This window comes from Lonchura striata, chromosome 2, assembly GCF_050655825.1.
Source record: "Lonchura striata isolate lonStrDom1 chromosome 2, ASM5065582v1, whole genome shotgun sequence".
NCBI classification, from domain to species: Eukaryota; Metazoa; Chordata; class Aves; order Passeriformes; family Estrildidae; genus Lonchura; species Lonchura striata.
Window position 1 is genome coordinate 74,007,074 of NC_140704.1, and position 14,401 is coordinate 74,021,474.

Genomic DNA, 14,401 nt, shown 5'->3' on the forward strand with positions numbered 1-14,401 from the left:
AGCAAGTTGAACGTTTAAAAATGGTTTTCCCATAAAGTACATGACACCAGCAGTCTACATGATGCTAAAGTTTGAAATAAAAATTTATATTTGTTTTGAAGAGGTATTATCTGTGTAATTTGATAATGGCTTTGCCATTCCTAATTCAATACACTGTCTCATGCCAATGAAAGTTCCAATTGAAGCAAAGGGATTTAATTTTCAAGAAGCATGCTCTGCAAGTATGAAAAATAAAACAAGTAGGAATTCATCAGATGAGAATATGGTATGTGTTTAAGGGATCTGTACAAGTGTGTTCTTAAAATACAATGCTAACTTAAGTGAAACTTGATTCAAATACTCACCACACAGCCTTGAGCCACAGAGTATATTAAGATCACAATAAAAATACACAAAATGGTACGAATTTGTATCGTCAGGCACCCTGGAAAACACTAAAAAAGAAAATAAAAGGATTAATATATAAAATATTTCAAGTATTTTTAAAGTGGGGTTGTTATTTTTTAGTAGTCTATAAAGAGAAGTGAATAAGGGATACAGAAATTTCACCTGTACTGCAAATTATGAAATTTCAGTAATTGTTGTGTAGTAACTGTTATTCACTGTGTGTAGGTGTATTTTAATGGTTAATTGCAGTTTTGGGGATAATAAATGTGAAATTACTATCGCTATATATTATTTCTCACTATAATTAAAACTCTTAGAATTTTTTAGTTGTATGTCTGCTCATGATGCAACTAACATTTTAGGATGTCATTTGATTTTGCTCTCCTGGAGAAAATACCTAAAGCAACTTTTGCCTTGCAAATTTTCAGCTCCTTTGCCTTGCAAATTGTGATCCAAGAGAACATACTGTGATAGCATAGAATTCTGGAGTGGTATATGTGTCTTCTGCTATAATAGGCAGGTTAAATGCCAGGGTAGTTTTAATCATTGTGACTCATAAAAACATTGAATTTTTCATGAACATCAGTAGACAACAAAAATATCTGGTGAAATGGAGTCTTGTGAACATTTTGTCTCCACTTTTACCCTGATTCCATTTGTCACACTATTAAGTGTTAAGTTCTTGCTGCTATGAAGCCTGTGGCAGAATGTGAGATAGGAAGGGTAAGTCTGTCAGGCATGTGTACTTAGGCATGTTCCAGTAATTCTGATAAACTCTGCTTCCAGGTAAAGCTGCTTTCCTTCCTTTCCCCTTACACTAAGAATGTTTGGGGCATCTATTATCTACTAGATGTATCTTTCAGACCACAGGACTTCTTCTAGTGACTTCAAGGGTCAAGAATCCAATCCAAGAAACAGATTTAAAGTGGGGACTATTCTGTGTCCTTTAAAACGAGGAAGCTCAGATTTATCAAGGTTGAATTTCACTTAAGGTTAAATGGAGCAAGCAAACATCTGATTTTTGGATGAAAGACAACAGTTTTCAAGAAAAGATGTTAATTTAATGGTTATCATGCCTCAAAAGCATAGCTTCCAGCAGGCAGCAAAGTAGTCAGAGAGAGGCTACTATTGCCTTCAGAATACAGCAATTAGAGGGAAAAAAAGGTAAGAATGAATCTACAAATATATTCTGGCTTCAATATAGGTTAAGTCCCTGTAAATATAGGTGTGGAACAATAAATATAATATTAGTAGTAGATTTGCATTATGGATCTGAGTTAATTTTCTTACCAGTGTAAGTACTAGCATCAATAAAATAGATTGGGATACCTGAGATATATCACCTTTAATAAAACTGAGCATATTGAAGAAAAAATAGCTCAGATTATAGGAATCTGAGATTGAAAACCTGTGTCTCAGGGGAGATAGAGCAATGTCCAAAATTACACTATGAAAAAGTGACTATTTCTGCATTCATTCATCACTATCATACAGTTCTGATTGGAAGGGACCTCAGGGGGCTCAAAAGTACTGTCTGTCTTGACCCCCAGAGTCTCAGGGCCATTTTTGCAGAGCTGGTTACTCCCTCCTGTGTCATTTCATGGTATTATTTCTTCTCAGGGCCTGGACTTTGCATTATACATTCTATATTTATAAGATTCCTGTTTGCCCATTCTGTCAACCTATCTAGGACCCTCTCAATAGTCATCCTGCCAGCTGTTCTCACAAAATTGTAGTCTTCTGAAAACTTGACATGAGTATTTGCCATGTCCTTCCCCAGGTTGTTGATAAAAATGTCTGACAAGATAGAAACCAGGATAAACTCTTGTAGTATCCCACTTATTACTGGTTTCAAGGCAAAATATAACCATAAAGTGCTATGCTCTAATGTGATTATCCCTATAGTATTTTACCTATCAAACTATCCAGTTAACCAGACCAGAATCCTATGTACAAGTGAGGTGGAACATATGTGGTTTTATCATAAATAAAATACAAAATAATTTTGCTTGAAGAAAAAAATATATATTCCGTTAATTAAGTTTGCAACAAAATAAGCTATCTACTGCTTATTAAAGAGATAATACCCATGGTTTAAAGATAATGCTGGATGATTAATAGGGACAGAGCAAAATATGGATTCAAAGATCACGTCCTGACACATTGCACAGAAAATTTTTTTGGTCTGTGTAGTACATATATGTTTTAAATGTTGACATGCTAGGCTATTGGGTTAAAAGGGAAGACAAACCTTTAAAAGATAAGGTATGAGACATGTCTGAATTAAAATTCTGACATTTAATATTAAGATTTATACTTCTGACTTTAAGTCATTCTAAGATTGTATCTGAACTTTTATGATAGCATAGAATTTTGGGCTTACTTTTCTTTGTTTTCTTTTTATGTGTGTAATTTTTAGCAACTAGATAAGTAGTGTCAAATGACCAAAATTCTATGTAACTGATACAGTAAAATATTATTAAAGTGATTTTATAACTGAGTTATTTAATGCTAAAGCATGGAGAAGCTGAGTCATTTGTGGAGTGTGAAATAGCAAATATGTGCCATAAGACTGATTACAATAGGGGAATGATTATTTTACAATTGTATATCCATTATCCACATCATATTAATTTTAGTTATTATAAGACATTTTTTGCCACAAAGTTTTAAATTGTAATTACTAAGGTTTTATATTTATTTATTTTTCTAATGCTGCATTTGATCCTGTATAGTATGGAATCTCTGGAGGAACCTGGAATAAATACAAATTTTCTTGACTGACAAAACATATGGAATACTTCTTATGCTTGCACTAGCTCCAGGGAAATGGTATAAAGAGAAGCAACTTCCTACAAACTTAGTCTACATTTCTACGATCTATACAGAGAAGAAAAGATGATAAACTACTCTGCCCTAATTAAAAAAAAAGATCATCAAAGTTATTCCCAAATAATTTTGTAGGTTCAAAAATAAGTTTCTTTTCAATACCTGATACTCTTCTAATATACTATTTATGTTCCATGAAAACACATGCTTTTCTTCTGCCAAAGGGTAGAAGAAGGTTTTTTTAAAACTAAAATTAGTGTGTCCTAATCAGAAAAGTTGACTGAGTAGATTTTTTTTTCCTGATATTTGTCTGAAAATACTAAATTTATATTAATCCAATAGAGATTTCTTTAATCAGAAAATTAGCCTGTAGATGCTTTATTCTGATCTGGCAGACCTATTTCTCCCTTAAAACAACCAAATGTCCTTCTGCATCGTTACTGTTGTGAAAATATAATGCAGGACAGTTGATCATTACTGAAGGTTTTGAAAAGGCCAAGGATTGTGTGCAAAACATTGTGCTTTACTATCAAAACACCTGCTGTGTTAGGCAGGAAAATTTTTGAAAACAGAGGGGATGTTAGCAGGACTTTATACCCAGACCAGCTGGAATGAAAGGGAGAACTATTGTGCTCTGTAGTCAGAAAGGAGTAAAAGTCAGGTTAAAGCAGTTTATCTAAACACAATATTTAGTGGTAGGTATTCAGGGAAGATTTAGCAAAAAACAAAGTGTAGCAATAATGGCACTGAATGCTGCACAGCTGTAATGATTACTCACGTATAAAGCCTACTTTCAGATGACTGATCTTTGGCTTTGAAGAGTCTAATACATTACTTAATAAGGAACTTTAAACACATAAATTTCAGACTCTGTGAATCTGTCAAGCATACACTGATGGCTTCATATTCCCAAGGACAAACATATCATAGACACCAAAGCGAAGAATAGTCACAAAATCTTAAATCACTTACTTGTACTCGTGTGACATGTAGGTACATAATACAAGCCACTAGGAAGCATATGCAGAACACCAGGAGAACAAGAACTATGGTACTCCTAGAATCAAAACACAATAGAAGTAATGCAGTGCAACTCAGTAATAGATGAGAACAAACTACAGTTAGGGGTCCTTCTGAAATAGTATTTTATAAATGGTGGAGGATATCTTCCTCAACCTTGCTCTTATAATAACCATCACAATGCAAATTTAGCAGTGATGTCCACTGCTCTGTAGACTATGAAATTAGTAAATGCTCTTGTAAATGGTCCCCGCTCTGATGTCAGAAAGGAGATCAAAATTCAAATGTATGGTAGTCAGGAGAGACACTTTCTAATTGTAGGCTAGTCTAGAATATTTAGCATGATGAGTCTTGTAAGGGGAGTGTGTAACTCAATTACTTGGCCTTGGCAGTGGTGTTAACAGTTACCAGATAATTTTTCTGTCTCATTTTTCTTTCTCAAAGACTCAGAAATCAATGATCATTCAACTTAGACACTTAGCAAATCTAATAAAATCAGAAAAAAACTGCCTCCTAATGAAACAGAAAAACTCCCTGTTTTGAATCTTTCTCAATGGTTAGACAAATCTTAAGTTTCACAAGGAGGATGTAATAATTCTTAAAATCTTATCTTCCCTCTTCTGATCTACCAAAATAGGCTTGTTCTTAATGAGAAGAAGGGTGCAAAACTTCCTCCAGAAAACTTCTCTTGGAAAAGTAGCTTATGGATGTGAGTAAGCTGACAAAAATTAGTCCACCAGTGTGGGTGCATTTGATTTCTGCTCAGGGACAGCCTGGCCCCATGCCAACCATGTAATCAGGGCTGTATGACAGCAGTATAACATGATCTTAACACCTTCTTTTCTAACTTGTGAAAACAAACCAGTCAGTCCAGAAGCCATGTGAGCAATGGATTCAGGCATTTATCTATCTTTGCCCTTGATAATTACTGGAAAAAAATTGTTTATACAGGGCTTCTAACAGCAGAAGTATGCAATTCTCCTGTATAGTTTCTAACTATTTGACTTTGATTTCAAATTCACATATCAGTTTGTACTGATACAGTAACTGTGGTGTAGTATGTGTACCCAGAATGATCTCATGCCTTTAGTGAATTCACTTGTATTCAGGATGGTAGCATGCTAGAAAAGAATGCAGCGGATATGTCTGCATCATCTTGTAATGCAGCAATAACTGACAACTGACAGTAGTGCTGAGTGGGACCCTGACAGGCATTTGGGTTGGCATCTAAAAAGGTCTACATTGCTTTTTTTAAAAGTAAAGACAGAATCAGTCATTAGAAGGATTCATAGTCAGGGCTTTTAGTGGCTAAACTGCATATGTGCCTCTATAATTGGACAGCTTATCTTGACAGGAACATAGCCTTACTTTGACCACCTCCATCTGGGAATATAAAATGTGTCTTTAGTAGAGAAGTTGTTTTGCTCAAAAGATGTTAAGAATTGTGAGAACAGCAAGCCCATTGATTTCTGTATATCTATGTAGTAATTGACTTTCCTATGACATTTTCTTGTCTAGATGATCAACCTTCTCCTTGAAATATTGTGATATATAACTTCTCCCATTAGGGTAACATATTACAAGCCTTGTCTTGGCTTTTGCATTCTCTTGCCATATGTATAACTACTTTGGCAATCTAAATAGCAGCTTAAAGTTCCAAACTCTGGAAAGGGGAAATTTTCCTATACTTTCAGAGTTTTAATTTAGCTCATGTTTGCATCTGTGTCACAGCAAGAGAAGAGCCAAAGAAGAATTTGGCTATATGAAGCCACCACTCAGCCACTGGAAGAAAGAACTTGGGAGCATTCAGTGGGTGGCTTTTTTAACTAACCCAGTCCATCTTCATTACCTTCTATGGTGATATTCTTCTGGAGCTTTTGTGTCTGACACATCACTACTTAAATGCATCTCTGCCCATCTGTTTTTAATGACAGTAGTTTTTCAAAAGGCTATTATATGATTCTCGGAAATTCATTCTTGTTTCAACTACACTAATACACTTTGTTTCTCCTTGTTCAAAACTGCTATGTATTGCAGCTGTGGCTTATTGAAGAAGAAGGGGAAAGACTTCTTAATCATGCTCCAATTAATCAGCAGAGTCATTAGTCTGGAAATGATGTAAATGATAATTGAGTTACTTTGAATTCTTTACATGAAAGGTGCTATATTACAAATTAGTGTTTCTATTTTATTAATGTGAATAAACTGTTTTTCAATCTTTCAACTAGAAATAATAGAATATAGAAGTATTATTCTAACTGGGGATTTGTGAATAGAAAAGACCATAATTTAAATGGAATTTTTAAAAGCATTATCCTGTGTCCAGTTCTATTCCCACTGAAGTAGTTATAAAAGTGAGTAAAGTTTATTTTTAATGTTTTGATATTTTAATCTGAAAAAAGTTCATTATTCATAATTTTTATAACTTATACACAATTCTATCTACCTCTATATTTGAAAGTGGTCTAATTATTTTTTATTTAGCAAGCATTAACATATAACTGACAAATCTGAGGCAATCACTAACTAATCACTCAACAGTATGTATAGAACACCTCCCAAACACATAATTTGGTTATGTTTACTTAAGTGCAGTCAAGGTCAGACTGCAAGTTATATGTGCATAGCCAAAATACACAACAGGCAGTTTATGTAGGGATAGTGTTGATACCAAAAACTTCAATGAATGCTATAAATGCAGGCCTCAATGCAGCAGGATGGGTACTTTCAGTACTTTGTTCCCATTAAACTCTGCAGGGTTTTATCTCTGTTGCTATCAATACCTGGAGTACTTAATCCCAAGAAGCACAAACACATCTAGAAAAGCTGCAGTAACACCTTTGCTTGTAATGCAGAAATGTTTTAAATAAGTTAAAAATAACCACTGAAAGTTTAAATAAACACTGAAATGTATATTTTTCCTCTAAGTGCACTACTACAAAAGAAAAAAAAAAATATATAGTGAAAAGTATCTCCTGTGGATAAATGAAAGATATAACAATTAGACTGAGGTGAATGCTAACAGAGAATCTCCCATGTGAGAAAATACTGACTTAGGTCCCCATTCCTGTTCCAAAGACTTTAAATTTTGACCTGTGCAGGATGTCTGAGGATGTTCCACTTTGAGTTATGATGGCAAAAGACAGAAACTTACTGTGGTATTATTAGAAGGTAGACAAGGCCAAATAAGGCAGCTAGAATTAGTGAGAGAGCTACAGCACTGGTGAAGTACTCATCCTGAAGCTGGTGGTACTGTTAAAGAAAGGAAGAAGTGAAGACAGTAAATATTTCATATATACCTAGACACCCACACTTGCCCATTCTCAGTAAGAAAGAACTGTATCCTAAAATAAAACAAGCCCCTACTTAGTTAAAAACATGATGGCTAAATTTGCTCTGAAAAAACAAATGAGGGAAATTTACACAGGATTTTCCTTGACAAACTTCTCTTTCACCTTTTAACTTGTCAAAACTTGTTTAGGCTCAGATATAAGTTTATCTTTTTGAGAAAAAAGTCAGCAACTTTGAACCAGAAAGGGGTGGCCCTCCCTCTGTTTACTCATTGTGATAAAAGGCCATAGACACCTTGGTGCTGCTTTCAAGAAGTCCTGTCACCTCAGCTGCTCAGAACAGGACACTAATGAGTGGACTAGGAGGCAGCTGCTAATGAAATACATGGGCTTAGTTTGGAGCAGCTACTGTCCCTGATGCCACTAAGCTGCAGTATTAATGAGAGGAAGCTTTCTAGGGGTTGAAACACTGAAGTGTTTTCTCAGAAAGATCCAAGGTTCAGTATCATTTACACCAGAAGACTTTTTATTTTGAAAGAAAAAAAGTTACAGCCTAATAATAAATTACTTTGGAAACTTGAACACAAAATTTATGCTTAAAACCTTAAAAAATTTGGATCCAATATAGGCACACAGCCTTCTAACTTGAAACGGTAGTGACATGAAATCTTAGACTATAAAGTGATTTACAGTGGAAAAATAAATGCTAATGCCAAATTAATTCAAAACCATAACATTTTTGTTTTTTCAAACACATAAATGCTGTAAATACAAATACTTTGTATTCACAAAAAATACCCCTACAAAGTAGGTACAATTGTTAACTGATATGCATACTTGTATGGTCTGAGTAAATCCCTTGCTTTCAGCACTGCCACACTAGTATAATATTGCAGCCTTGTCCAGAGATTTAATGTTTTTGTTTTTGTTTTTTTTAAACATTTTCTAGAATTTCTGGATCAATACTTATCTTGGTATCCAGATTTTTGGATACAATCGTATCTTCTAAATCAATACTTACTATACTTAACCTGCATAGGCTACCTATGCATCTTCTTGTCAATAACACTTCTCCAAAGCAGATGAGTGAGTAGGCAGACACATTGCAATGAGACAACATTAAACAAGTGACTCAGACAGTTTGGAGAAGCAAATGAAAGACCAAAACACAGGATATATAACACAGGGTAGGATCCTGACAAGTAGGACAATACCAATCTTTCTTTTTATCCCCTTCAAGCATTTCCATAGAAGATAATGTCACCCTCCACTGTCACCCACTATTTAAAGATAGTGAGTAGAATTTAAGCATTGCATGAAACCCAAACAAAAACCTCAATGCTAGTTGGCTTACAGTCAGTGAAATCAGTAAAAATAATTTTAAACTCCCTTACTTTATTTTCACGCTCAATTTGCTTATACTTCAAGGTAATGAAATTCAAGTCAGCCATCTCAGACTCAGTTTGCCGGGCTTCTATCAAGCGGCTGATATATCTGTTCACTCGAGTTCCCGGAGTGTTGTATACAATATTGTTAGAAAAAGAGGAACGATTCCTGAGTTTTTCAGAGGCTGTCCTTAATGCTCTCCTCTGTAATATGGATGAAGAAAGAAGCACAGATTTTATTAGCACTGAGATTTTGCATTGCTGTTTATATTACATCAAGCTCACATTGAGGATGTGGAATTCATTAAGCAGAGCAACTACAAAAGATAGACTTCTTATCTCTGTGTGGATGTCACCTTTTTAAAATTCCTTACCTGAAATCCTAATATTATTCAAAACAAAGAGAAAACTCCCACTTAATTCCAAGATTTTAATCCAGAAATTCTTTCACATATGGCACTGACACTCCTCTGCCACTGAGGAAGTAATCAGTTTGTACCCAGTAGGGTTATTTTACCTTGTAAAATGGTTTTATATTGGTTTGTTTTCTTGACAGAAGACATGGAGGTCTGGAAATCTTGAAGACAAGATAACCAGGCTCTTCATGATAGTAAAAGGTTTCTAAAATCATGGGAATTTGGGAAGTTGAGCTTGGTAGGACCTGGGAAAATGTTATGGGTGGGCCCTGGGAAAATGTTAGGCCTTGTCTTTGCTAGATCATGTGAAACTGCATCACCCTGTGTAATCATTATATGATAAATGATATGATTGTTAGAAGTAATGCTTGCTTAGTAATTAGATATAATTATTGTTTGATCATAACAGGAACTATATTTGGGAGTTTGGGTGGATCACGAGAAATCCATGCTTGGGCAAGATCAGTGTATACAATAGAACAATATAAGCTTAATAATTCATATGTAGTTATGTAATGATAGAATATAAAATATGTTCAGCTTGAAACCATATCATAGTCAGATTTGGGTCTGAAACCCCTGACTCCCAGAGCTCTTCAAATAAAACCACCTACATATAATCATATTCCGTGATTAGGTGTTCCTGAATGCTAACACTCATAACACAAGAAAAGTCCTACTGTCTAGGTAACAATTACATACTTCAAAAAGATAGTTTACCTTTAAAGTCTTGGACAATGATCACCTGTGACTAAAGAGGGTTTGAAATCTCAAGTGTTGCTATCTTTAACTCACCCAATTGGCTCTCTTGTTAAGACCTGAGTATGCCTCAAGTGCACTTGCACAGAGGGAGCTATCCAACAAATTATCAGAACTAACCTACGCCTAACTGATTCCTCCAAGGCTGAGATAGCACTACTATAAGATGATTACTCGTAGTCCTTTCCAGTGGAAAAGATTTATCACAAAGCATATCTGAAAGGCATTTGAAACAAGCCGCCTCATTTTTCACAGAGAGCATTCAGGAGATAGTGAGCAGTATCTCAGCCACACTGGTGGCAAATTCCAGCTGAGGGTGCTTTAATCTAAATCATTATGGTTCTGTGTCTTGACGGGGTCAAGCCTACTTCCCAGAAGAGTTTTGACAACAAAACTCAGACAAGTTCTACTAATTCTGAAAAGTTAAAGGAATATTTTTTAATCTAGCATCTTCAGAGTTCAAGATAGTTCAAAATATTACAAAATAACAAGACTACTCAGGATATAATAAGTAGAGTCTGTCAGAAAGATGTTAAAGAAGAAAACAAAATTTCTCTCTTCAGAACACTCAATCCAGAATATTCACTCTAGAGGCTATACAATAACAAATCCTTTTAATCCAGATGGTTAAAAAGATGGTGATCACTATCTAAGTAATTTTGCAGGAATAGCAGTTTCCTTTTTTATTTCACAAGCAATTCTTAGGAGTACCTCATCAATGAACAAATTGTGAACACTTGCAGTTCACTACCTTACATAGCTTATTATTATTAAATTATATTTAAACCTATATAAATAGTGAGAAGGGTTATCTACTAACTGATACATTACTTTTCTGTTTGTGAAGAAAAATGGACCCTAGCAAAGATAAAGCAACTTTTCGAGTCCTGCTTTGCTGGCTTAATATGTAGAGAGGAGGTTACACCAGCAGTAAACAATTATAAGGTTACATTTTTCTTCAAGCAATCAGATCCTATTACCTGGTCTTTGGTGAAAGAGCTAATTGTTTTAACTTGAACCTAATCTTAGGGATATACATTGATTAGAGATCTTAAATTGCTGGTCAAACTACTATTTTCAGTGTTTCTAATCTGAGAGAAATTTGTTTTCTTGAACAAACATTTGTATCAGTGATTTTCAGGGAAATGGAATGCTTTTAGGAAAATAATAGAAACAGAAATTTCTGTGTAAGAAATACACAATTTTGCTCTCAATAAACTATAATTAGTTAGCATATATATTGCAGTAGTTGCAGCAGAAATACATCTTCAAGGATTTTTTACAATTCAAATTTAAGCCTATATTATAACAGGGGTGAGGAAAATAGTATATAAATAAATGTTTCTTTGCATTAAAGCCTGAAATGAGGGTAGATGAATATGGGTGTTATTCTGATATATGGAATAAATTATGTTATCTATTCTGCCATTTTGAAACAGAGTTAAAGTTTCAGTTTTTAATCAAAAAAACTGTCTCTTACATATAATTATTTCCTCTAAGTTTCTTATTTGTATCTCTGTTATTATTTTGCACAGTAGACTTACATCATGTCTTCCATATGATCAAGATCTAGTATTTATGTTTCTCAGAAATGCACTGGCTTACAAGCTTTTAAAGACACCATGTGTTTTACTTTATTTGCATGATTTGAGTGCTGAAAACTCTAAAGAAGCCCTACATTGTAACGCAGTGTATTTATATTAGCATCATATAATAAAAATCCATGATGTGTTACATAAAAGTTACAAAAACCCAGAACAACAGTTTCTGTTACTGCTAGCATTGTAGAACTTCACTGCGAATGTTCTGGCATGAAAAAAAATTCATCAAGTCACTAAAAAGTCCATATGGGTTTTTTTCTGTATATATTATAATATTTACACAAACATGTACACAAGACACAATGTAAAGTATTGCATATCCTTCAAAGAATGTGTGGATTTTTTTTTTTTAAATACTCAAAGATATAACTAAATACCAACTGGAAGGTCTTGTACATGGCCAATTTCAAAATCAAATCTGGAGTTTCTGAAAGTCTTCACTGAAACTGTTTTTTAAAGGAACTAATTGACTTTTCTTCCCTTTTTCTGCAAAGGAAACACAAGCACACATAAAACTCAAAATATTAAAATTTGAATGCTTTCTGAAAGTAATATCTACACTGAGTCTTCAGTAAATGAAAAATAGAAAAAAAAATGAAGCTGTTAGTTAAGCTGAATTACTGATTCCAGTGCTCACATGCCACCACTCAGTGGTGGAGTGACCTGTGTAATATTGCCACCTGTTGTCAAAGAAAATGGAACTAGCAACTCTCATGGTTTGTATCCATAAATGTACAGGTAGATTCATATAGAGAAAATAAGCAAACCAGGCTACTAGTATGTAAAGATTTTTGATTTATGGAATTACCAAGCATCCAATAAAGTGGAATTTATATTTCTATTAGGGACTTTTAGGTTTAGGATTTGTATTATGGACAAAGGGGGGTTTTGGCTAATCAAAAACCCCTCTTTGTCTTTCATATTTCAGATAACCATCAAGAAAAACAAAATCATTCTGTTGGTTTGCATTTGTCACCATCAACTTCAGATTGGGATGGACAAAAGATGCAAAAAAATATATGTTTAAAAGAATGGAAACAGGCTCAGAAATTCCAGTTCCTGCAAAAAAAAGCCCTTAATAGAAACCATATAGGATATCTATGCTAGCTTTTCCAAAAGCAGCTCCAAATTTGAGGGCTTTTATAATTAAATTTGGTTTTTACTGTGGGAGTCAGATTTTTCTAGTTCCAGCAGGAACACCATATATGTTTTTATCAGTTTGTAACATCATCTGCTATGTTGTCCAATATGTTCTACTTGATACAGTCCTGGAATTGATGCCCAAAGAATGCACTTGGCCCTACCTTATCATCATCCTCACACGTCATGACATTGGAGAAAGGGATCTCCGCTTTGAACATCTTGCGACAGTGCATGAGCTGAACAAGCAGATAGCACACTGTCTTGAACTTCATTCTTTTGGCAGGCTTAATGTCTGAGAGAATCAGTCCGGGAAATATCTGTTGGTCAGAAAAATAATATTTATAACCAAGATATTGCATTCCCATGCAGACATACACACTTGCAGGCATTTGCACCCCCTCATGGTCAGAACAAAACAACACTCTAGTCAAGAAGCAATGCTTTTTGATAAACATTCACATTTGCAAATGAAAATTACTTCATCTTTCTTCAACATGAGATGTAAAGAATCTATTGAACAGCCTTTATGTAAACTCATACTTAACCTTTTGGGAACTGTTCTTTTATTAGAAGTGTGAATTATAAAATATTGTGCATTCATGACAGACTCGTAAAAGAGGCAGTATTTGTATTTCTTTAACATTAAAATAAATTTTTGGAAATACAGGTGAAATAAGGAGGCAATTAGGATTTTTATTAATCAACATTAAAAATATAATTTCAGTCTTCTTCGTTCCCTATTTTGTTACTTGAGCCATAGGAAATTCATTAAAATCTGAAGAGAATAACTTTTGCTTTAAAGATTGCTATATATATGCTTTTAAAGGAGGGTGTGTGGCACTGAGGTTATAACTCACATTTTATTTCTACAAAGCAAGAAGTGTTATACCACAGAGAAATACTCTCAGAGGGTTAAGTATAATGTATTTCTTTTACCATGGAGCTCTCAACTCAGCAAGGATATGTAATTCCTTGGTTAACGCTTAAGCATGTATTTAACTAGTGCTGACTTCAGTAAAGCCCTAGGACATGCTCAGATGTTTTCTCAGATCAGGATATTATATCCTCAGTATTTATACCAAACTTATTAATCCTTCTGGCATGTGGAAATTGTTAATGAGAAACATGGCAGGACTCCATGCCTTGTCAGTATGGGAATTCAAGCTTGTAAAATTAATTTCTTCTGGATCAACAAAATAAAGAAGCACAGAGGATATCATCCTTAGTTTTCCTAGGTACAAAAGACAGAGAAAATCACTTCCAAAAACTTTATTTAAATGGTATGAAAGTCCACAAATGACAATGAAAACTTGATGTGCATTATTCGCAATACTATGATTTACTGCAGAAGTTTACATCATCATGTCAATGATCAAAGAATGAAGAAAAAAACCTGAAAGCATTTGTTTAATACATGTTTTCTTGGACAATTAAATTTAGATGGGCAGAGCAAATTACACTCATTATATTCTGAATGGCATCTCAAATAATGGCTTGTTGTTATGTGTAACACATACAGCCATGCACTTGCATTTTCTGGAAAATTGAGATTATACATTATTGAACTTTCA

At 34.2% G+C, this 14,401-nt stretch overlaps 1 protein-coding gene across 1 annotated transcript in view; it reads right to left on the reverse strand.

Annotated features, from left to right (window-relative positions):
* Positions 1 to 14,401, reverse strand: part of ADCY1 (adenylate cyclase 1) — a 184,934-nt gene that overhangs the window by 53,239 nt on the left and 117,294 nt on the right. Inside the window, exons 8-12 of the mRNA XM_085571600.1 lie at positions 12,992 to 13,147; positions 8,921 to 9,115; positions 7,391 to 7,488; positions 4,189 to 4,273; positions 345 to 434 (exon numbers count right to left, since the gene is read on the reverse strand). Coding sequence (XP_085427726.1) covers positions 345 to 434; positions 4,189 to 4,273; positions 7,391 to 7,488; positions 8,921 to 9,115; positions 12,992 to 13,147 — 624 coding nt within the window. The remainder of the gene's footprint in view (positions 1 to 344; positions 435 to 4,188; positions 4,274 to 7,390; positions 7,489 to 8,920; positions 9,116 to 12,991; positions 13,148 to 14,401) is intronic.